Genomic DNA, 25,377 nt, shown 5'->3' on the forward strand with positions numbered 1-25,377 from the left:
TACTCTCCATCTTCCTAAATTTAAAACAGGAGTGGAAATTTAAAAGCAGCTCTGAATGCATGCTCTTCACTTGTTCTTTCTTAATGTACCTAACTGGCCCTGAGAAGGGAAGTTTAAAAGCTAGTGCTTCAATACCCCAGAAGCACCCCCACTTACAGGCAATCTTCCACAATGTACCTTCCCTTTGACTCCAACCCCCAACCCAGCCCTTTTCCTTCTCTAGGAACCCCCATACCTTGCTTTTCTCCTGCCACTGGCTGCAAACTCAGGCTATCTTCTCTTGGCACACACCAAGCCCCAAATCTCTCCATCCCTTTGACATGCTAAAGGGATGCTCCCCATAGCCAGAATGCCTCCCTTCTCCTCCTATCCCCTTAGCTTGGCCTCTTCCCCAAAACTATTCCATCCTCCCCAGTCAATACCAAGGCACTCCATAATCAGCTGTGGTGACTATCTGTAAGACCTGTATTTCCCCTTTTCCTACTGCTCTCAAGGCAGGGTTGTCAATAAAAAAAAAAAGTCTTGGAGTGGCAATCTGCAAACTTTTTACTGACATGTTTTATATTATGGTTGACATGTTTTATTAACTGTTTTACCAGCTCCTGGACAAGGGCCAGGTTCAAATTTAGGGATTTAACATCAACCATATTAAAAAGTTTGCAGATCATCAGTAAAAAACTCTTGGGCTGGCAATCCTGCTTGACTGCATCAATGATTTTACACCAAGCTAAATCCACTGCAGGAGTCCCACAACACAATGACTCCAATTACACCCTGCGCCATGCTGCCCACCCCTCAGATTTACCCCTGCCAGCCCCACCCCAGCCCCCAAAGAATGGCTACTCTCCATTGACCTGCAACCCAGCAATGTTACAGGCAGGTGAAAGCAGCAGCATATGACTAGGAGTGGGGGGACATAGGCCACAGAGGCTCCTGGGGGCTGTAAAGCACTGGATGCTCCCAACAGGGTGCTGAGCTCCTCAGACACCAGGTGGTGCTACTCTGCTCTGAAGCTCTGTTGAAGGGGAGAAAATCAAGTTCTCCTTTATTTAGCACCCCTCCACACAACTCATGGACAGCTCCATGTTATGGACTTTACAGACAGGCAGTTTTAGCTGCTTCTTTTCTTTAAAAAACAAAACAAAACAAAACAAAAAACCTGTCCATACATTTTTCAGATAGCCTACTCTCATGTTCCCTAGGGACAGCTCTTGTACCTGATGAGTGCAACCAGCTTGGTTTCCTTTCTCCTCCATCTTCTTCTCAAGAGCCACCCCCATTCAACCACTTACTCCCCTCCCTTTTAAGTAGCAGCTTAAAAGGAGATTATTCGATTTGCCACATGTCCATTTAAAAGGTTTAACAGTCTATATTAGACAACCCAACCCTAAAGGCTGTATTCTGTGGCAGTTTCTGTGGACAGCAAATCATAGAAAGTTAGGGTTGGAAGGGACCTTGAGAGGTCATCTAGACCAAGCCCCTGCTCAAAGCAGGACCAGCCCCAACTAGATCACCCCAGCCAAGGCTTTCACAATTTGGGCCTTAAAAACCTCCAAGGATGGAGAGTCCACCATGTCTCTAGGTAACTCATTTCAGCACTTCACTACCCTCCCAGTGAAAAAGTTTTTCCTAATATCTAACCTAAACTTCCCTTGCTTCAACTTGAGCCCTTTGCTCCTTGTTCTGTCATCTGCCCCGCACTGAGAACAGTCCAGCTCCATCCTCTTTGCAAACCCCGTGCAGGGAGTCAAAGGCTGCTATTAAATCCCACCTCAATCTTCTCTTCTCTAGACTACATAAGCCCAGTTCCCCCAGCCTCTCCTCACAAGTCACATGCCCCAGCCCCCGAACCATTTTTGTTGCCCTCTGTTGGACTCTCTCCAATTTGTCCATGTTCTTTATGTAACGGGGGTCCCAAAACTGGACACAGGCCTCCAGATGTGGCCTCAGAAGTGCTGAATAGAGGCGAATAATCATTTCCCTCGATCTGCTGGCAATGCTCCTACCAATGCAGCCCAGGATGTCGTTAGCCTTTTTGGCACCAAGGGCACACTACTGGCTCACAGTCAGCTTAGTGTCTACTGTCACCTCCAGGTCCTTGTCTGCAGAGCTGCCACCCAGCCAGTCACTCCCAGCCTGCAACGGTGCATGGGATTGTTCTATCCTAAGTGCAGGACCTTGCACTTGTCCTTGTTGAACCTCATGGGATTTCTTTTGGCCCAGTCCTCCAATATTCCTCAGAGATGGCTATCTGCATGTCCCCTTCCATTTGGGTCACTGGGTACTATACAAAGTTACATACTGGCATATATTAAACCAAGTTTCATCTACTCCACTACATAAAATTGAGAAGCTATGGTTAAAAACAGACACAAGACTTAAAACACACTAAGCTACTGAAGGGACTTACATAAGACGTGAACAACTTTTTGTTAGATAGGAAAGCTTCTCGAAATACTTTAATTATCAGATTCAACTCCCGTAGATACTGTCTTTCTTCTGCAATTTCATTTCTCACTAGGTCATAGTAACTGAGTTCACCAGAAGTAGAGGGCTCATCTTCACAGAGAGAAACCAAACCAATGTCATCCTGATCAAACATATCCATCAAAACCTAGCAAAGAATGAAAGTCAAATCTTCATTTCAAATTTGATCTTGATATTTGACACAAACTGAATTGTATTAAGTTGTTCAGCATAGAGTAAACTATTTCAGAACACTCTCAGGGATCAAAAGCACAATAAGTAATACTATATCTCTGGCAGGATCAGTCTAGATTGGGATGGGCAAAATACAGCCTCCCAGGCCATTCTACATAAAAAATTTAGAAAATATTTATCTGCTCCTGGCTGCTGTCAAAAATGACAGGAGCCAGGGGCTGTAGGACCCAGAGTAAGCCTCAGCAGGAACGTAGCCGCCCAGCTCCGCCCCACCCCCAGCCATTTCCCCGCCTTTCTGTCCACGCACTGCTCCAGTACAATACTGCTTCTGGCTGCATAGCCAGAACAGAGAGCATAGGCTGTACCAATACCCCGGGGGTATGTGCATGTTTGTAAGGCAAGTCCCACATACACCCCCTCGCACATACACATGCACCCACATCCCCCTTGCACTGACATACACGCAGTCCCCCACACCCACTCACACATCCCAGCCACCCTCCCCCCTGCAAATCCCATACCCACCCACGCATCCAGATGTACACACATCCACATGCTCTCTCACCCCACACCCACACCTATCCACCCACCACAGACACATGCGCACCCTCCCCACACATCCTCATAGCCCCCCACAATATACAAGAGTAAGACTTCATTTTAAACTATTGTGCAATCCCCTTTATGTGCACTATGTGCACTACACAAACATGGGCAAACCAGGACAAAAATATTTTTTGAAATCAAATTAATGAATGTTCTAGATGTTTGCTTTCTAGAATATACTGTGGTATTTTTCTGGTTCCAAGATGGCAAAACCCCTTGCTGAAAGGAGTACTTTTGGGGGCAACGGGCAGGACTTCTGGTGGCAAAGGTCAGGGGTTAGGGGGCAGGACTTCCAGTCAGCAGTCGACAATCAGGGGGCAGGGCTATCCATGCAGCCCTCGACAGCTTGCCAAAACTGGGCAAGTGGTCCTGCATCTGAAATAATTGTCTGCCTCTGGTCTAGATTGACTGCAAAAGTGTTTTCCCTTTCATAACTTAATGCAATCATGGAAGCAAGTTAAATTTTAAGAACACGGGATTCAGATTGTAAAGCATCTTGTAAAAGCTTTGGCTGAGACGCTCCTAAAAAGGTTTCTCAATTCTGTGAGGATGAAACTAAAACAACTTTTTTTAGGGGAATATCTTCCATTACAAGATGGTGACATGAGCAAGGTAGGCATAATGGTAACAGGCAGTTAAGAACTAGAGAAAAACGTTATACAAGAACCCTGTCTCTCTAAAAGCATGTTATGCAATATTTAAATGGTATAATCACATCCATTATTTCTTACCTTATCAGCACACATAGATACTTTAATGTCTTGCTGGGAGATTTCAAAGTGCCGTATATTGAAAACATAGTTGCCAGCCAGTTTCAAAATGTCAGCTGAGATATATTCCAATACAGCCACAATATACAGAGAGACATGATAATCTATTTTATAGCCTAGAACTTCCTGCAAATTAAGAATAGTAAAGCCGTATTTATTCCTGAGTGTTATCTACTGTTTAAATGTCATAACTGAAGAGCAATACCTTTAAACATTTCACCAAAATGAATCTTTGCTGTGAATGACCAACTAACTTGTAGATGCAAGAGGTAGGACACAGAAGAAAGCAGGAATCAAGTCAACAACATTCAAAAAGGAGCTGCTTTGGAAACCTCAGCACATCTTGCCATGCAACAAGCATGAAAACTTTTGAAAATAATAATCACTTTTCCCTTAAAAATACACATGCAGGCTGGGAATTTTCAAGGCAACCTTATTAAAAAAAGGTTAGGCACTCAATTTCTACTGAAAGAAAGAGTCCATTCGAACTGTTTGTGTGTTTAAAATGTTAGCACGAATCTAAGATTCCAGCACGTTCACTGCCCACAGATGGGCACTGAAGGGAGGGGAATAAACCAAAAAAAGGATTCATAATAGTCATAGTACATAACATTATTTTTAATGCAAAATGCACATCTTTCATAGCAGAAGAATCCCGTTTAGAAAGTTAACAGAATGTCAGAGAAATTAAGTATCCAGATGTTTATGGTCATTTAAAAGTTAAGCACAAGTTAAAAGGCAAAAGCAAAAGCAAAGTACTTCTGCTACTTGACTTCCCTGAGGTACAGGACATGGGAGACCAACCATATGAACTTTGACTTACGTGTTTCCTTAAAAGTGATATGCACCTGTAACCAACCGGTACAGTAATTTTGATACATATATACATGCATATACACACACAAAACATGTTCATAGCATATTTTTGAATTTAAAATACATTCAAGCAGAGATTTTCAACTTAAATTTCTAGAAGGGCAAAGTTTTAAGAAAAGTAGGGGAGGAAAAATGAGCAGCACCTTTTGGATTTATCCCTAACTCTAGAACACATCTAGCTTCCTCAAGGAAAATAAGCATTTCCCCAAACTAAAGCGATAACTGCAACAACACCAGCAGTACCAGCTATTTTGTTAGAGTATGGCCCTTATACACAGGCTAATTCCTCAGTCTTAACCACAGTTTTACTTTACTCTGGTCCACCTAGACCAGAAATGCTTCCCAACCCCCGCTATTGTTTAATAGCTTTATTCTAATGTAGACTTAGAAATCAATGCAAGTATTGAAATGATAGATCCAAAAGGTCTGCTAACACTTAACGGTATAAAATAAGGATGCCAGAGTCAAGGAACATTTCTTTCCTTTTCTCAAAGCTAGAGGTTTGGGGACTGAATTAAGGACCTCTTTTCTACTGGAATATGCAATGCTGGTAGGCTACATTCAGCTATGACTATGGCTGCATGGATCTGAAACCTAGCAGCTTTGCTTTGCTATCAAAACAGCACTAAAATAGCATTGTGCAATCAGATCTTTGAGAGGCCATTACCTCCATGCTAAATGTAAAAGGATTCTTTTTTTAAACTTTCCTGCAAGCCTTGCACAGTCAACTTGGAATTTGAGTATCTAGTTCGCTATTCCCTCTTGCACCCTAAAAATATGTTTTACAGTCCAGCCTGGGTCTTCTACTACGCGCTGCAAACCCACAAGTTTTAAATGATGGCCTCAGTGAATCCATGTGGAACTAACTGGAAATCAGTAAACATTTCTATCAGTTATGTACAAGCAATACTGTCCCTCACTGCAGCGGCCTTGATCTAGCCTCCACCTCTTGCCTCCCCCAAGGACTGACCTGCTGGGCTGGGACATGCGCGTGCATGTACACAGGCACTCAGCCCCCTACCCCAGCCTTGGGTTGACTCCAAGAGGCTCTGAGATCTACTGCAAAAGACTCCGAGATCTACCGGTGGATCAAGATCCACTAGTTGGTGACCACTGGTCTAGAACAAGAGAAGTTTAGAAGTTTGGTTTCATGCTTTTTACCGATACATTAATGGTATACTAAGATGGTTTGCTTTACTCTTCCAGTCAATAATCAGAAACCAATTTGGATTTGTCTATTCTTTTCTACAATGGCTTACACACAGAAAAAAGATACTATAGGGAAAATGCCAGACCTTGTAGTAACCCCCTCCCCAACAAAACTAGTCCTCAGGTGCTTATTTAAACTACCTTTAATAAGGGATGTATTTTGTCCGCGGGCAGCAGGAGAGGGTTTCTTCGTTTTCGTTTCTCTATAGCAGACTGTGCATCGGCAATAGCCCACTTGTCTATTGGGTGTGGAAATGTCTTTTGAACTCGCTCCTGTCCAAACATAAGAAATGCAGGTCAATTAAACAGTTAGGACATGGAAGACTGTGAAACAGGCAATCTGCTCTCCCTCTTTATCTTCATCCTGCTGTTGCCCCTCACTCCCGCTCACTCAATGCTCAGCTTTACTTCTCTTATGCAAATCCTCCCCAAAGACTAGAGCAGCCTGCTTCTTCAATGAACCAGCCAAATAGTTCCTGCTCTCTCTTTGTATTATAGTGGAACCTTGAGGCCTTACTGCATTAGGCACTGAACAAACGTTGTAAGAGAAGACATCAAGAAGCTTGTGGTCTAAATGAGTAAGACAAAGGGATATTTTTTCCACTTTACCGATGGTGAACTACAGCACAAGAAGTAACACAGAGAGGCTCTGAGAAAACTGGAAAAACTGAGCCCAGGATCTTCCAGATCTTTAACAAAGGATAAATCCTTCCTCACAGTTTTCTATTGATCTACCAAAGTAGGCATGAAACTCAGGGCGAGGAAAGTTCATATTTTAATTTTGGATGTACACTTTCTTCTTACGTAGCATCAGACAAAACTCTTTACATTATACCTCCCAGTTCCAGGACAAGTAAAATTAAGATCTTCTGTTTTGCAGAACCGAAAATGCAAGCGAGCCACTTTTCCAAGTAGAACCACAATTCCAGTGGCCCTGCTCCTTTCTCAGAAAGCCTCGTGAATAGCAGGGGGCAGTTGCTCTTCTTTCCCAAAGACACTGAAGTAGAAAGCTGCGAAGTTTGCCTATGTTATACTGAGGTTGTAGAGGAAAAGATGGCCTGGGATGTGGGGTGGCACCCAGCTCTACTTTTTACCAGTCACCTCATCTGAATGGAATATTTTGCTGGTTTTCCAGGCAAACTGAGGTCTAGACAGGGGGTAGATGGCTTATATTCAAGCCAGAGGAACTCTCCAAAGATGGAGGAGTTGTGTCCCCTTGATAAAGGGCTTTTGCCCATGTTTTCCAGGTGTTTTCTATGTTTTCCTGCTAGATCCAGAGTTATTTTAAGTGATCATGAAGCAATGACAGTTAACGGTCCACACCAGGCAAACAGATTGTGACTTTTCCTTCTGGATGTGAACATCACTTTTGTGGGCTTTAGATTTGAATGTATGCAATGAACTCCATTTGGGACTTGAGAGCTATTCAGGATATCCAAACAAGAGGGAATGCAACCATCCATTGCCTTGTCAGTTCATCTCACAGGGAGAAAGGCATCTGTGATTGGACTGCCCTGGCTTTAAACTGTTCTTAACAACAAGCTGAAAGTCTTGCATCTAATTTATTACACTTCTTATACTTTGGATTTGTGGTACCTTAGACCCTAACTCAGCAAATGCTTGTGCAATGCCTGAGTTCATACAAGAACAGTTTCACTTGCTTAAATGGGGTGACTCTGGCATGTAAATGCTTGCATGAGAGACTTTAGAGAGCACTGATCCGATGCTTTCTCCAGAGAGCAGAGGTAGAGCCAACAATTTTCAGATACTTAAACCTCCAAGGTCCAGGAGCACAGGAATCTCCATGAATACCATGTTGACTCAGACTTATGTCTCCTACTTTTCTAGCGGTGCAGGGCATCTTTACATGTGCTCCAGGCTAGGGGAGGGGGTGTTTTAATTGAGCAGTTCTTGGGAGCTGCTCTAATTAAAGCACCTGCAATGTCTTGTGCATTCAGTGTCCCTGTGCTCCAAAATGGTGGCGGGGTGGTTTAACTAAAGCTCATTGAACAAGCTTTAGTTAAAGCACCCACACCATCATTTTGAAGCACAGGGACACTGAATACACGTGATGCCCAGGATGCTGAAGCGTGCTAATTAGCACACTCCAGCAGACTCAACTAATTGAATCTGCTCCAACACAATTTAATTAGAACGTGTAGAAGCAGGCATGTGTATAGTCCCCAGAGTCTTGGCGGACCTTCACAAAGTATATCAGTTTTTAGAAATCTACAGTTACTCTTTAGGCATACTTCCTTATTTTTAATTAAATAGTCACTAGTTAGGTCATATTGCTAATGTTTTAAGAATATTATTGCTTCGCTACTTTATGAACACAAACTACATCTAAAAACATAAGAAACTAAATCCTATGTTTTGTGACATTTCTAAGCTTGGTGTACACGGTAGCAGTATTTACATAAGATTAACATTTGCCGCCTCCAAGAAAGCGCAGTCATTTGGGAAACCTGTTAATACACGATGTTTCTTCCTCATATCAATGATGGGACATGCATATAATACTTTAGCTCACACAGCATTTCATGGCACATAAATATACCCAGTGAAAGATTAAGACATACACACCCAAATGCTTATTTCATCATCTCTTTTGATTCAGAAGCTGGAAGTTACAGCCCTGGCGAGAAGATGATGATTTCTGAGAGGACAAGGTATTATTCTATATTCTGAAGGGCTTAAGAGTTTAGGGTCTGAAGACAGAATATGGAACTGCTCATCTCTACACAGCAGTTCAACCCAGACTGTTGGTTCTAGCAAGAGTTAGAAGGCTATTAACAGGCAACCACAGAATACGTTTACTTTGATTGAGTTGTAGCATAAACTTTATACACCAACAAGATAGCAACACATTATAAAACAAAAGTTAACCACTAGCTAGTTTACTCGATATCAAACATGACTTAAACCTCACAATGCTAGTAAGAATCCCCCATCAGACCTCCATTAGTATAAGCAAGCATGCTTAATACTTTTTAAGTATCCACAAAGACATTTTCATGACAAACCTGTAAAGTGTCAGATGAAGCCTTCGCTTGTGGCTGGCTGAAAGTGTACAGTATCGAATTACTGCTCTACAAAGCAAGCCACACTACTTTTTTTTTACATTACAAACTATAGCACTAATTAAACTTTGTTTCTGAAGACAAAGCACTGACTAATGCCTTTGAAAACTGGAATTAGTAGATTCATCTATTTACATTTATTTTGGTGTATGCTAAGCTGGCATTATAAAAAAAATATCAGTTTGTCCTGCCCAGAACAGTCATTCTGCAAGCAAATGCTTATCCTCCAAGCACTACAGTTAAAACAGCTTTGCCATGCTTACCTCTACATCTTGGACAGTCCGTGGCTGGGCAATGCATAGCTTGTTTAGCAGCTGAAGTATCAGCTCTTCAATATAAGAGAGGGAATCTTCTTTTGCTGAAAGGTTGGGATGGACTTGTTGCTGAACCTGCACAAAAGGAATATTGTTTTACTCAATCAAAATCATAACAAAAATATATATTATGACTGCCGCCAGGGAGAGCACAAAGCTTTCCTAGATGATACAAGCAAAGCTATCAACTCCTGAAGAGTCAGCTTGTTCATTAAGTGAACATTCAGAGTGCCTACAGCCCTTAAGGCTGCAAAGAAACTTTGGAAAGCTGAGTCAAATATGCTGCTGCTACAGATGTCTTGCAGAAAGGGAATTCCTGTGGAGTAAATTCCTCTCAATGCTACCAGACAAGATTCTTTGCATAAATCCGATATCTTTTATTGGACCAACTCAAATAGTTGGAAAAGTTCTTCTTATTCAGGTTTTGTGCCCAAAAGTCTGCTGAGTGAAGGAATGCTTTTAACTGCTTCCATCTAGAAGTGCTGATTAACTGATGGGCTAGGTCTATAAAAACAACTGACAGACTGGAGGAAGAGACTGGCAGAGCTGGGGTGTGAATCTGGTGGGGAATAGACAGCAGGGAACTGACGGATTTGGTGGGGAACAGAGTTAATGACCACACTTAAAACAGAAGAGAAAGAGACAAGTGCACAGAGGGAAGGAGGGAGGCAGGGAGGGAGCCAGCAAGACTGTATTTAAAAGTGGAAGAGGAAAGCTCTGTGTTAGGGAGCCTGGCACTAATGGCATTCAGCTTGAAATGCAGGTTGTCAGGGAGTGGTGGTGAAAAGCACAGACCACATGACACTCGGTGGCCTGTGATGTAGCTCCCCATAGTTAGGGACCTACTTAAATCGCGAAAAAAGGGCAGTTTCCATGAATGCCGCAAAAAACACCATTTCCGCAATTTGGCATGGAATGGCCGGGGGAAAAAAAGCCCTACTAAAAATAAAGTCCTGGCTCCCCAGTGGCCACTACAGCCTGGCCTTGCAGCTTGCCAGGGGAGAGGGTGGGAGTTGCTGGCACAGAGTGCAACAGCCAAGATGACAGCCGCGCCCTCTGCCCTCCATTGCCGATTTGGCAGAGAGGTGGTTTTAGTGTGGCCCTGCCCCTCTCCTCCAATCAGCAGTGAGGGGCAGGGCTGCATGAAGGCCAACCCTCTGCCAATCACATAAGGGATGGGACTGCGTGAAACCCTCTGCGCCAACTGGCAGCAAGGGGCAGGGCCACTAAGGACCCTTGGCCAATCAGTGCTGGGTGGGGCGACGCGATAGCGGGGCGCAAGGCTCACTGTCAACGTGGCAGCTGGCACCGCAATCAGCCTGTGAAATCACCCATCTGCCACCTCGATTTGGGTAGGTCCCTGCCATAGTGAAGAAACTGAAAACTTTGCGCTTCCCAATAAAGTCGCATCACTAATACTTACTTCCATTGCACAGGTACTTTACCATACCCCACAAAAGAACATGCCCTTTCTAACAAAAGGGTTAAGGAAAAAGGTCCTGGGATGACGGAACCCTGGATTCTAGGCTCAGTTCTACCAAAAACTTCTTGGATCACCTTGTACAATTAACTTATCCTTCTTATACCTCAGCATACTCAAATGCATACATCCTGACTTCATGGGAGCATAATGGAGCGGATTTGCAACATCGGGTCTGAGCAAAACAACAATAGAAAAAGCTTTGCAAATGTGTACTTAGTGGTGCAGGCTTTCAATGATGGCTGGAGCTTCTCATGATCTTCCTGAATGCAAGAGTTTAAGTCACAAAATAACAGAAAATAAGGAAATGTAAAAATAAGGTCCCTCCAGCATAACTCTTAAAAGAGCATTAGAGAAACCACAAATGCAGTATAACTGGGAAATAAATGCCATTTCCCACACAACGCCTCCTTATGTGCTCATCCCCAGAGATGCTGTGACCAGGAGATAAAATGAGAGAGTGCAGCTCCCCTTCTTCCCTGAAGAGCAGACAGAGAGCTCCCTCCACCCCCTGCCTCGGTAGCAATAGCTCCTCCACCTTCCCATGGGGGGATACCAAATTTCAGGCCCCACATAAACCTGACCGCAAAAGGCTGCAGCCACTTACAATTCTTGACAAGTCAAACAGATGCTGGATAACACCACTGGGGCCTTTCTACTTCTGTCACCCCTGATTCATCATCTGTTCAAGTATAATATACCAGCAGAATGAGTTCCCACTCTGGAATAAACATCTTTTCTACTTGCAATCTTAAATCCATTCACACAAGTTATTTAAAGGGTAAGGCAAAAAGACATCTGCTCAAATACACCATATACAGTCCTCACCTCTCGCAGGAGTCAGGTTGTACCAGAGGGGCTCCCCGGGCAGGAACGGATCAAGGTACCTTGGTTATGAGTGAACACCTAAGGTCAGGTTTGCCAGATCAGCTCCATCCATCTGATTAAACTGCTGATGGCACCCAAACTTGACCCTCCTAGATTCTTACCAGCCCATCTCTGCAACTGTCTCTCCTGAATTGGGTTGCAGGCAACACTTCAAAGGAGTCAAGAAATCCTTCCCCAACCAACCAGTCCTAGATTTAGGCTTCAACTACCCTACAGCTTAGGGCCTTCACAATATGAAGGAAAAAAACCCTGGACATTTTCATTCTGATGTGACAAAAATATACATATATATATGGCTCCGCAGTTATTATTCATATCGAGTTCATAAATTTGTACAGAAATAACAATAATTCACCTAAAATTTCATGAAAATCCATTTTTGTGGATTTGGTGGATTATTTTTATCATATGGGGCCTCTTAAGCTGGACACAGTTTAGGGCCTCAGCATATCATAATCCAGCACTGCAACCAACACAAGGTGCAAGAGAAGAAGCAAAGGCAGGGCCACGAAGCTGACAGAAAACTAGAAATGTTCCAGCTGGACTGTCACATGAACGCAGGATGGGAAAACCTGGTCACCAGTCTTATCCCAGCCTCTCCTCCTTCAACCATCTAGACAGGAGCTCTGCCGCCCCCAGTGAAGCAGAGGTCAAGACCCAGCCTTTTAATGCACTCTGGGCCAATGTACTTGCAGTCCCCAGTTTTACTGATGATGAGTTAGAGGTTTTGGTGCTGGACCTGGCTGGGGTAGCTCGTATAGGGGTGGGGATTACGCTGGCAGGGACTAAACTACAAATGAATCTCAGTACTCAGTGGCTTTTGACAACTCAGCCTTGAACTTTGAGGCTTCACAGAACTATAGAATCCCAGCTCTTCCAAAAAGTCACGTTTCCAGAACCTCTTGTCCTGTTTTTCCTCCACACTGGACTTTTTCTGTTTTGTTCATATCTTTCTTGAAGTGTGGTACCCAAATCTGGCGAAAGAACTCAAGGGGAGGCAATCACTTCCCCCGACTGGTCAGCGATGCTCCAGTTAATACCCAACTGGAATGCTGCTGGCTCTTTTTTTGTAGCAAGTGTGCACTGTTAGCTTACACTCAGCTGATGGCCCACTGTAGCCCCCAGGTCCTTTTTTGTATTTGTCCTCAGTCTGAAGTGCTCCAGGCTAACCTCAAGGCAGGAACATCCTAGGCCAGTGCTCGTCTTATCTGCTCTTAAAAACTTTCAAGGACAGAGACCCCACAACATCTCTGGGTAACCGGCTTCAATGCTTAACTGCCCTCATAGTGAGAAAGTTCTTCCTAATTTCCAAGATAAGTTTCCTTTGCTGCCATTTAAGACTGTTGCTCCTTGCCCTGTCTCCTGGCAGCTATACAGAGCAGTGTAGGGGTGTCCAAGCTGTGGCACAAGTAGCCTCCACGTGTAGCATGTGGCAGACTGGAGAGAGGCAGGTGGCACAGGGCAGACAGGACAGAAAGCGGAGCAGCAGATCAGGCAGGAAAAATATATCAGAGTGGCATTCAGGGACTGGGCCGGGCTAATTTGCGGCACCTCTGCCAAAAAAAAGTTGGCCTCCAGTGGCACAGTCTATCGCAGGGGTGGGCAAAATACGGCCTGTGGGCTGGATGCAGCCCACCAAGAACTTCCCTCCGGCCCGCAGAGCCCCTTCAAAACCCACATAATGGCGGCTGCCCCTCTAAAAGGCTCCTGCGGCACCAGCCGCCAGCTGCAGCACCTCAGGCTGTTTCCTTGGGTTCTGGTTACAAGACAACCGACCCTGCCCTCAGCCTGCCCCAGCTGGCCTCATCCTGCCACTGGCTCAGGCCATGTTTGCAGCTTGGGGGGGGGGGCTGGGCCAGAACATGTGGCGCCGGTGAGGGGAAACAGTGACTGGGCCAAGCTCTGCTTTGCTGCATGGGACTGGAAAGGGCCCTGCCCTGCAGGTAAGCCCAGGAAAGCAGCTGCTGGGCAGGCTTTTCCCATGCCATGCCGTGTCACTCGGGCTGCGCTGGCACTGGGGAGGGGAAGTAGCAGCTGGGCTGCAGCTCCGGCCTAGTCAGCACCAGGGAGAAGAGGTGGCGGTGAAGCTGTGCGCCACTTGGGACAGGATGAGCCCAACTGGAGTGGCAGGGGATCAGCTGCATTTTTCCGCGGCCTGTGCTGGTCAGTCCCAAGTGGCACACGGCTCTGCCATCACTTCCGCTGGCTGGCGCAGAGCTGGCCGGGCCCGTCCCGTCCCATCCCATCCAGAGCAGCATGTGGCTGAAGCCAGCTTCCCACGTGCTGCTGGGGATGGGGTGAGCCCGACTGGGTTGGCACTGGCCAGCAGAAGCGGCAGTGGAGCCTCTTCCTTTTGGGACCAGCTGGCACAGGTAGGGGGAAAGTTCTGGGGGAGGTCTGATGCCCCTGAAGCCCCACTGAAGGGGCAGGATATTCGAGGGGTGACAACCCCTTGCTACCTGGTAAGCTGTGCAAGGGGAAGGACTTCCGGTGACAGAAGTTAATGGGGTCAGGGCTACCCACGCGGCCCTCGACAGCTCGCCAAAACTCATCAAGTGGCCCTCCGCCCAAACTAATTGTTTGCCCCGGTCTATCACCATCCTCAGTTAAACCATGCACTTTCTCAGTAGTTAAAAACTTACCAAATCCTTCTAGCACCAAGAAAGGAATTAAGCTGAAACACACTCTAGTGCATCGTTAGCAGTGAGCAGGCACTATGACCCTGGCAAACAAACCCCCAGCTGCTTAAAAAACACTGCCCAAGCACCAAAGAAGTGAACAGACGCACAGACTGGAGAACAAAATGCAAAGACCTCAGCATTTCAAAGGAAAGGTATCAATCAATCAAAGAATGATACAAGTGGGGTTGGAAGGGCCCTTAGGAGGTCACAAAATCATAGAAAACAAAGGTTGATAGGGACCTCAGCACATCACATCTAGTCCAACCACTGCTCAAAACAGGACCAGCCCCATCTAGATCATCCCAGCCAAAGCTTTGTTGAGCCAGGCCTTAAAAACCTCCAAGGATGGAGAGTCCATCATCTCTCTGAGTAACCTGTTCCAGTGTTTCACCACCCTCCTAATGAGACAGTTTTTCTTAATATCTAACCTCAACTTCCCTTGCTGCAACTTGAGCCCAATGCTGCTTGTTCTGTCATCTGTCCCACTGAGACCAGTCCAGCTCCATCCTCTTTGGAAACCCCCCAGCTTGGACCTTGAGAACTTGCTGAGGGCACAATATAACTCATCTTCCAGGTGTTTGATGAAGATACTGAACAAGACGGGCCCTGGGCCACTCCACTTGGTACTGGCTGCCATCTAGACATCAAGCCATTAATCATTACCCACGGAACCAGATGACCCAGCCAGCTTTCTATCCACCTTACAGTCCATTCATCCAACCCATACTTCCTTATCTTGCTTGCAAGAATGCTGTGGTAGACTATCAAAAGCCTTGCTAAAGTCAAGGTTATCTAGTCCAACTTCCTGTTCAAGACAAGATTAGTCCTGGCTAAAAGGAGCAGAAAAGACTGGAGCAAGAACTGATACCAGTTCCTTCAGGGACTTCAGTCCAAAAGGAAGATTAGAGCAGGGGTCAGCAACCCCCAGCACGTGTGCTAGAGCACGACAAATGAGGCCATTTTGCTCAAGATGCCACAGCCAGCCTGGGCTGTGGGCAGCTGTCATGGAGCCCAAGGTAGTTGCAGCAAGCAGCAGGGAGGCTGCAAGCCCTGCTGTGAGCGGAAGGCATCAGCTGCCCAGAGCCCAGGCCAGCTGTGGCACCTAGCCAGGAGGTTGCAGACAGCTGCACTGGGCTGGGTGGTGGTGATGGTGGCAGCACACGTGCCTCAGGGAGGATGGTGGGAGAGACACTGGGCTTGTGCCATGTCAGACCCCTTCCTGGCCATGCACCCCCAAGGCACGCATGCAGCTGCCGCCACTGCCACGGAGCCTGGCAGCTGTCTGCAGCGTCCTGGCTATCTGCCACAGCTGGTCCAGGTTCTGGGCAGCTGCAGCAGGCAGCCACCAGAGCCCCAGTACTGGCTCTGTGGCAGTGGCAGCTACATGCACACCTTGGAGAGTATGTGTTCCTGCTGCCACCAACAAGGATTGGGCCCCTTGCAGCACCCCTGCAGTCTGCCTCTGGCGCCCCAAGACAAGGCACAGGTCAAGGTTGGGGGCTTTTTGGTGGTCTGGCCAAAAGTGCTGCAGATCCCTGTACTAGAATGCCTGGAGGGTGACATTTATAACTGGCAGGGGGTGGCCCACAATAGACAGCAAGGGGCTAGATTTGCTTTAACTTACTCTTGCTGCCCTCAAGGGTTTAAAGCACTTGAACAGGAGAGAGCTGAAAGTCTGATTTAAATGAGCTGGGACCAGAAACAAAATGCTCAGCAGACAGTACGAGTGAATAAGAAGATCTCATCCTTTTCCCTGGGCCTGGAAAAGTCTGAGCACACCCCTGGGTGGCATGCAGCAGGGTGGCTGAGATTAGCACCACTGGGTGGTCGACTGCCTGGAACAGGGCTACTCTTTCCTGCTTTGGTACCAAGAGAAGGGAGGACAGAACAGGTATGCCTTAAGTATAAATTCATTTCTTGGGGCTAAAGGACAAGCTTTTCTTTTCCAGAACTACCCAGGAAACCCCTTTTTCCCTCCCTGCTAACACTTTGCCAAGAACGTATCACTTGAAGGTCTGAGCGAGTTGCATGGCTGTTTCACTTAGATGTCTCTTTCTGATGGGTGTAGGCTGCAGGTAACACCCCTGGCTGCTGTACAAGTAACCGGGAGATCTGGCAAAGAATTCCTCGGAGGAGGAGCTTGCCAAAAGAACGAAGGCAGAGTTAGACAACTTCCCCTTATCCTGCCTCATAGGTACAACACAGCATCATGCCAGGACAACAAGTATACAAGGAAATATGCAGCTGCCTAGGCACAGCCAAGCTTCAAAATTCCTTTTTGGTGAGATTTTGGTATTACTTCACTGGACACTTGGAGCAGCCACCTCTGAAAAGATCAGGTGTGTTTGTGCCACGGGGGAAAGCAATGGCATCAAGGTTAGGGACAAACTAAGTAAGTGGAAGTCCATACCCCAAGCTAGTTGGGTCTGAGTTTAGGAAAAACTCTATAGTCCTGATTTTGGAGAGAAAAGTATTGCCTCTGAAAAAAAAAATCTAATAAAAAAACCTATCAAATATAACAAAGAATTCAAAATAACTTCTATTTTTAACCTAGATTGATAAACTAAAGTCAATATTTTATGTTCCCTAATATTTTTCACATTACAAGATGTACTCTGAGAAAACAAGAAAAGAAAATATACCACAAAGCCTCTTAATGCAAATAAAAGAGCTCACAAACCTACCAGATTCACACACATTAATAACATGCCTGTTACATTTTCAGGACTGTCATAAAAATTTACTAATCCAGACACAAATCTACGTATGCAGCTTTTGCCATAGTGATTAATCATAATTTACAAACTAATTTTGCTCGTATCACAAGAATTATTCACTCTAGAAAAGTAGCATCTTTTAGTGCTGCTTTAAATGCCAAGTACTACACTTAAGGGATACTCCTTATAAATTTGGGAGCAAAGTAATTAGAACATTAAAGTTAAATATTTAATAGCTTTGGTTGGTTACACTCTTGCCAACACTTGTCAATATTTCCATGCAACTATGTTCAAGTAGAAAAAGATATCGCTGCCAAGGAAAGGGGTTCTCAACTTCCCCAAGATCAAAATGTTAAAAAGACAGGATGAAGCAGCTCTAAAACAGATTCCTTCTGGCTTTTCAGGATGGGTTTTATTTTTCATACAATATCTTTCTAAGAAAAAAAACGATCAATGAACAAAATTAAACCTAGGAAATGTTCGATCCCAACCCATCTTAAATGGATCACACAGCAGTCTAAATTTATATACTTTGGCAGAAAGCCAGGCACCACCAGGTTACAGGCTTCTATTCAGTGAGTAGCAAAAATACTCACTGCCCAATTTACAAGGAGACTGGTCATTTTTTATAGCCAACTAAAAGGAAGCTTGGAAGCAGGGTAGGTTAAAACCAACAATAAAAATATATATTTCATAAATTTAAATCAGAGTTTTTGATTTAATCATATTTTTAAGATGCTTTTAAAAAAAACTATATAAATATAGTTTCACTTTAAGATCTGTTAGAGCTCAAATATATAATTATGGAATAGGGATTATAACTTCTAATTATATACTATTTGAGATGACATATCCACGTAACCTTATTAGAAAAGTTTTATAAATAGGTCATAACATGCCATGGACTATATTAGGGGCCCAATCTTACGGGGTTCCCACAGGCTCCTCTACAGATTAGTAAAGATTAAAGAAAACCGCTCTACTCAATGGGACTCAGTGCTCTGTCTAGACGATCCCATTAAGCATCTCTGTGATGCTTGGTTTCAGTTCTCAAACTGCATTTGTGCCTCCAGAGATAACATCCTTGCTAGCACTATATGGAGATGAGAGATAACAGACCTCATTACTCACCCATCAGCCCTCTTGTCCCTCTGCAAATTTGTGTACACACAGTCAAGCCCATACCTCTCTCTGAAGTGTGAAGTTTCAAGAAGTTAAATGAATAAAGCACTTCAAACAATAATGCAGTTTTTGTAGCAAACAATGATTAAATTGAGGCTTCCTGAGCAGCGATTTAAATCATGATTCAAATTGATTTGATTTAAATCAAATCCACCTTAAGAGGAAGTGATGTGCTTGGAAAGTAAGATGGTGATCAACAGTGTCAACAGCTCTTGGGATACAAAGTAGAGGCCATAAGGTTCATCAAGAATGAGGCTGTCATTCCCAATGCTGGCAAGAGCAGTGTTCATAAGAGGAAAGAAGGTAGAGGCCAGTTAGGAGGAAGCAACTGAAGGCAATGGCAGCAAACTGCTCACCTGAACTAGAGGTAAAGGGAATTAGGTTGGTAGCTAGTATGTACATAGCAGAACAAAGAAAAGAACCGTGTTTTAAGGAAGTGGGGGAGGGTGGTCCTTACAGTACGAGGAGACAGAGGGATGTGAAGGATTCAAGAGAACAATGAAAGTCAGCAAAGGTAAGGAGTGGAGTCTCTGGAATGGAGAAGCAGGTGTAGGAGAGCGCACCAGAAACTGAGATCTGGAGAGATCTCAATAGGGAGAAGTGAGATTGTAGGAAAAGGTGGACCAATTCTGCTATCAAGTCAGGCAAATCCTATGCCGAGAGGAGGACAGGTCTCGGGGTTCTGCTTTGTACACATCCAGTATTGCAGTAAGCAAGAGGCTGTCAAACAGGTTCAAAGAGGCTGAAGAAGCAGAGCTGCTTTGGCAAGAAAAGTGGCAGAACCAGGGAGGAAAGAATGGAACCAACGTGGCTGAACCTGGTGTGATCACAGGAGACTTTTCCCAAAGCTGCTCCACGCTGCAGTAGCAAGAAAACCAGATATGGGTTGAAAACAGTTGGGCTTAGCGAGGTGGACCATGCAGTGTGCAAGACTGACAAAAGGACCATGACTGGAGCAAAGGAAATATTGGTGGGGAGGAAACTGAGGTGGCAAAGAAATCAGAGGAGAGTCAAGCATGGAAGCATTTTCACTTTACTGCCAATAACTATGGCCCTACAAATTTAACCGGACAGCCTTCTACAGAAATTAGCATTCACATTAGCTTACATAAGAACAAGTGCCATACTGGGTCAGACCAACGATCCATCTAGCCCAGTATCGCGTCTCTGACAGTGGGACTCCGACCTCGAGAGACTTCACAACAGTTCATGCCATGCCACCTCAGCAGGCCGGGGGAGATACAACTGGTCTACTTCCATGCAGCCAACTCAACATATCTGTGCTCCACGCCACCCATCACCTTGCCCTTACCTCTCACCTACCACCAAGTGGTGGGAGAGCTTCATGAGAGCCCCCTGTGCAGCAGCCTGTAATCCAAGCCAATCCCATGTCCCATCTAAACCAGTCATTCCTACACAGAGGTTGTCTGCAGGGTACATATCTGGTGCACTTCATCGATTCCCCCAAAACCTGCCTTTTTTGTGGTCGGTGGGAGATTTTGGCAGATGGCTATCTTAAGCGTGCCAGACTGCAGCCCTTCTACTACCTCCTCAGGACCCTCCTCGTCGGGTTTGCATGCACTTCTCCCTGCACCCCCACATCGACGGCCCCGACTCCCAAGACCTCCTGGTCAAACTTGCTATCTACTAGGCCAGGGGGAACGTGGGCAACTATGGGGCTGTTTTCCTGCCACTCGGTACGTCTCTGGACAGTTTTCCCAGGCACCGTCCGCAGGCTCTTTGAACACCTTTGAGGGGCTGTGGGTGCTGGCTGGTGTTCTCAGATCATTGTCCTGCCTCACAACCCTCATCATTGGCCTTTGACTCTCCCTGCCATCCACTTTCTTTTGTTGTTGCAAGAAATCTGTTACTCTATGCTTAGATTAAGGGAGGTTTATAGTTTCCTGGTGGACCTATGCTCACCAACCCCAAGAAGTAAGCACCCATCTTTGACAGTGGCAGGAACAGATGCTTTAGAGCAGGGGTCAGCAACCCCCAGCACACATGCCAGAGTATGGCATGTGAAGTCATTTTGCTCGGCATGCTACAACCAGCCCTGGCTCTGGGTAGCTGCTGCTGGCCGTGGAGCCCAAGCTGCTCAGCCCAGGTGGCGAGGAGGGCGCAAGCCGTGCTGTGAGCAGCCCAGGCTCCATTGCAGGCAACAGGCACCTGTCTAGAGCCCAGGCCAGCTGCAGCAGGCAACTGGGAGACTACAACCGGTGCACCAGGAGCCAGAGCCCTGAGTTGTGCTGCCCCAGACCCTTCTCCGCTATGTGCCCCAAGGCACCAATGCATCCATCGCTGGCCATACAGCCCAGCTGGGGCTCTGAATCTTGGTGCAGCTGTTTCCAGCCTGCCTGCCACCTGCTATAAGTGGCCAGGGCTCCAGGGCCAGTGGCGGCTGCATGCACACCTTGGGGCACAGGATGAGGAAGGGGCTAGCCCAGCGTAATCTTAGCTCCTCCACCACTGTCCACCCGGAGGCAAGCATGTACTCACTGTCAGCAACGAGTTGGGAAGGGGCTCCAGAGACCTTTGTGCAGTACCTTGCAGCCTCCTAGACACTGCCACAGCTGGCCTGGGCTCTGCACAAGCCCCAGCCACCCACCATGGAGCCTGGGCTGCTCGTAGCAGGCAGTGGAGAGGTTGCAAACAGCTGCACCAAGGTCTGCGGAGCCCTGGCATGACTTGCTGCTGGTGGTGGGCGAATACGTGCCTCCAGACAGACGACAGGGAAAGGGACGTGGCTGCACTGCTGCAACAAGGACTGGGCCCCTCATGGTTCCCCCACTGTCTGCCCCTGGCACGCCAACATCTTATAAGTTGAAGTTGGGATGTTTTTGGCTTCAGCCAAAAACACTGCTGACCCCTGCTTTAGAGGGAGAATGTATAAACAGGGTTCATACAGAGTGATCAATCCCTGTCAGACCTTCCCTGGCACCTATCTGTTTAGAGGTGCCGGAGGATACACCCCTGACTGTTCTGTCCAACATCTATTAATGGAGCCATCACCCATGAACCCATCTAGCTCCACTTTTGAACCTGGCTAAGCTATCTGCCTCCACCACCTCCCGTGGCAATAAAAAGTTTCACTAGTTAACTACACTCGGCATAACAAAATATTCTCTTGTTCATTTTAAAGTTGTCTCCTGCTAATTTCAGTGGGTGCCCCTAGTCCTAGTATTCTGCTCACTTGGTCTCCATCCTTCATGATTTGAGAAACCTCTATCACATCCGTCCTCCTCCTCTCCATATGGAAGAGTCCTAGCCTTTTTAGACTTCCCTGGAATGCCAGCTGTTTTATACCCCTGCTCATCTTGGTTGCCCATCTCTGTACCTTTTCTAATTCTACTACATCTTCTGTGATGATGTGGAGACCAGAACTGCATATAATATTCAAGATGTGGGCACACCACAGATTTGTCTAGTGGCATGATGATGTTTTCCATTTTGTTTCAAATCCCTTCTTAATGATGCCCAACATTTTATTAACTTTTTTTGGTCGCTGCTGCATACTGAGCTGATGTCTTCAGAGAACTGTCTACAATGACTTTGTGATCTCTTTTCCTGAGTTGTAACAGTAGTTGCCAGCATTGTATATGTGTAATCAGGGTTATTCCCCACCTCCCCTTGTGCATTACCAAGCACTTGTCAAGACTGAAGTTCATCTGCTATTTTTTGCCTGCTCATTTCATTTGGCAAGATCTTTCTGCAGTTCCTCTCTGTCAGCTTGGAAGTCCACTACCCGGAATGAGTAAACTTGAAGATTTCACTATGCACTCCCATTTCCAGGTCACCGATGAAAATGTTGAACAAAACCAGGCCGGCGCAGCTTATTTTATTCAGCAACATAAAAAGGAAGTGTTTCTCATACACATGCTGCCAAGTCAAATTAATTTCTTCCTATCATTTTTAAATGCCTCAAATCCAAATACAGTCCGAGTTGCGTTCCAATGGCTGATGACATGAGAAAGTAACCACACAAAAGAGAATGCTTTCATTATCAAGTTATTTGCCACTGTGAGCTACTAGTCAAATTAATCTATTATTAATTTAAGGCACAACAGCCATGAATAACACAATGAAGAGAAGAAAAGAAACAACCTTAACAGAGACCACCAACCCACTGGATTTCACTAGTAAATGTTTTCTAATACAAAAAGGCTGTTTACATCCCAAATAGTAAAGAAGAAAACTCTGCACAACAACAGCCTGGGGAAGATGACATACTGAAGTGTTACATAATGATTTTAAGGGGACTTTGATGCTAACCAAGTACACAAGTACTTGGTGTTCGTCTCTCCACTTCCAACTACAGATTTCACACTTTGATTGCGGGTGCGCAACATGTCACGATGTAGCAGCTGAAACCTGAGACTTTCCTTTTAAACATGCTCATTTTGTAAGCAATTTCAAGTATCCTCATTGCTTTCCTTCTTCTGATTATCACCACGCTGGCTGTGTCCAGACGAGCACGGCTGTTCAGCATGTGGCACTGCACGCACATACCTCACTGCAAAGTAGCAGTGTTGGGTGGGGTGGGGAGGGGGGGTTGACCCCAGGAAATCCTGAGGTCAAAAAACCCACATGAAAAAAAAGTGGGGCGGCACACACATGGGCAGCGCACACCACCCAAAACTGGAGCCTGTCCAGCTGGAGCCAGATTCCAGCTGCCAGCCAGGCTCTGAGAGGCAGGACTCCTGCAGCTGCAGCTCCCCAAGGCCTCTAGGACCCAGGGAAGGCTGCTGGGGTCAGTCTCCCCTACCCTCCCAAACCCACCTGGGGTAACCCTGCCACATGCCAGAGGGTGCGTAGCACAGGTGTTCCCCAGGGACAGGTAGCAGCGGCACAAGGTGTAGCACTGCTTTTTGTCCCTCAGAAAACAAAACGTCCACGCTTGTGCGGATAAGGCCACCGAATCTAGGAGTTTATTCACAGCAAGAACACCAATTTACCCACGTGCAGCAAAACCACAGTGTCAAAGGTTTCAGAGCTTTAAACAAGTCAACTTTGACCTTTTCAAAAACATCACAACATTGAAAACTACATGGTGCACAGGGAGTTCTCATTTTAGAGCTTCCCAGTGGGATGCCATTCACTGTAGTGCCGTCAAATGCATAAAATAAGTCAAATTTCAGCCCCTGATCCTGCAACGAGCAGGACAGCCACATAGGGCTGTCAATGATGCGAACAAGGCGATATCTGCACCCCCCCGCTTGCCCTTTTCACAGTCAAGCCCCTTAGCAGTGCATCCTTAAAACCAGAAAGCTTCCAGAATATGTTATTTCTCTGTCCCCAATGTGCTTTATAACACAGAGTAACAGTCAAATGTGATCTTCAAATATTTCTTTGGAACTACCATTTATTCTGTTAAAAGGGACCAAACAACATTTGCTAAGAATAGCATTTAAGCATGTCCTAGAAACCTAATGAGTAATCCAGAGTGATAGCAGGGTTGGTTTAGAAAATGCAATGCACATTTGTATTACACAGCAATTATGCCAACACGTTTACTGCTGCTGAAATGGGGGAGTGAACAGTTGACACTTAAGGGTAAAGGCAAAAGACCAAAACAGCGGTACCTAGAAAAAACTTGAGGCTCAACTGAAAAGAGCTCATTAGCAAAGAGAAGAGCATAAATCCTTTATGCATGTAACTGCAATTTATATTTTCATAATTAGTCAATGAATGAGTCCATTTCCACAGGTGATGGACATTTCCACAGAAGTTTAAATGACACAAAGACCATTTTTATCAAACACTCCAACACGCTTGCCTACCTGCACATCATTTCCTCCAATAATCCTGTTATTCCTTCACAGCTAAATACTATAGTTATGAAACTGTGTGTGTAATCAGACTAGAAATAGATTCCTGATAATACTGAAGAGCTTTAGTATCAATGCAGGGTTTCAATTACAGCTCTGCAGAATGCATGACACGAGCCAACGTGTGTTAAAGCTGTGATTTTTCAGAGGGCCTTTGAGTCAGGTACTCCAAACAACAATAGAAATATGAGTGCTAGCTCATGTCAGCTCCTTTTCAAACTCCAATTCAAAAGGGTAACAGGTATTGCACCAAAGCAATTGGAAAATCTCCCCTCAGTACTTTCATCCTAATAACAGGTTTATTATAATCAGGAACAAGATGCACTGCAAGCATGGGGATCTGCAAGGAGCAATCTGGTTATAGTACTGGGATGCTCATTTTGGAAGTGATCTTTCTTAATTTGACAGCTTCCCCTCACCAATACCATAGAACACATTTGGAACTACACAGGATCACTGACACGACTACTTGTGTGTGTGCTTAAAGCGCCACTATCGTTCTTTTGTCATCAAATTTAGTTCTTGATTGAAGGGGACATGTTTAAAAAACAACAACAACCCAAACGTTAAGGGACCCTGGCAAATGAAGAAAGAACACACCACAAGGTGCTTTACTTATCATCTTAAGCATTACTTATAATAACTGAAAAAAATAGTTTCGATTTTTCTCCTGTGTTTGCATAATCAGTTCCATTATGCAACAGTCATTACCTATTTCTGGAGGTTTTCTCAATAACAACAGGTGAGAGGAAGAGGTTTTTAAAAGAGTAGAAGCATAGTTGAAAACCAATGAGCTTTGATTAAGATCTCTCAGACGGAGGTCATTTTTTTCCAGATTGAGTGCATTTGGCATGAACTGATTTAAATAACAGTAACTGTAATTATGACTTAGATATTCTGTTTTGATCAGATGTTGCTCTTGTATTTTTCAGTTCTTTTCCTCAAGTAAAACTGATTTTCACTGACTGGTATAGCTTAGTACATTTTTCTAGTCACGAATATATGCTATTTATAATATCTATATAGCCATATCCATCTATAGATATAGACTTATTGATATAGATTTATTATACACACACACA

The 25,377-nt window shown here is 45.2% G+C and overlaps 1 protein-coding gene across 1 annotated transcript in view; it reads right to left on the reverse strand.

Moving 5' to 3' along the window:
- Window positions 1-25,377, reverse strand: part of SOS2 (SOS Ras/Rho guanine nucleotide exchange factor 2) — a 70,959-nt gene that overhangs the window by 40,407 nt on the left and 5,175 nt on the right. Inside the window, exons 3-7 of the mRNA XM_019551172.1 lie at window positions 19,769-19,774; window positions 9,469-9,594; window positions 6,264-6,395; window positions 3,999-4,163; window positions 2,411-2,614 (exon numbers count right to left, since the gene is read on the reverse strand). Coding sequence (XP_019406717.1) covers window positions 2,411-2,614; window positions 3,999-4,163; window positions 6,264-6,395; window positions 9,469-9,594; window positions 19,769-19,774 — 633 coding nt within the window. The remainder of the gene's footprint in view (window positions 1-2,410; window positions 2,615-3,998; window positions 4,164-6,263; window positions 6,396-9,468; window positions 9,595-19,768; window positions 19,775-25,377) is intronic.

This window comes from Crocodylus porosus, unplaced genomic scaffold (genome assembly GCF_001723895.1).
Source record: "Crocodylus porosus isolate Cpor-Errol unplaced genomic scaffold, CroPor_comp1, whole genome shotgun sequence".
NCBI classification, from domain to species: domain Eukaryota; kingdom Metazoa; phylum Chordata; order Crocodylia; family Crocodylidae; genus Crocodylus; species Crocodylus porosus.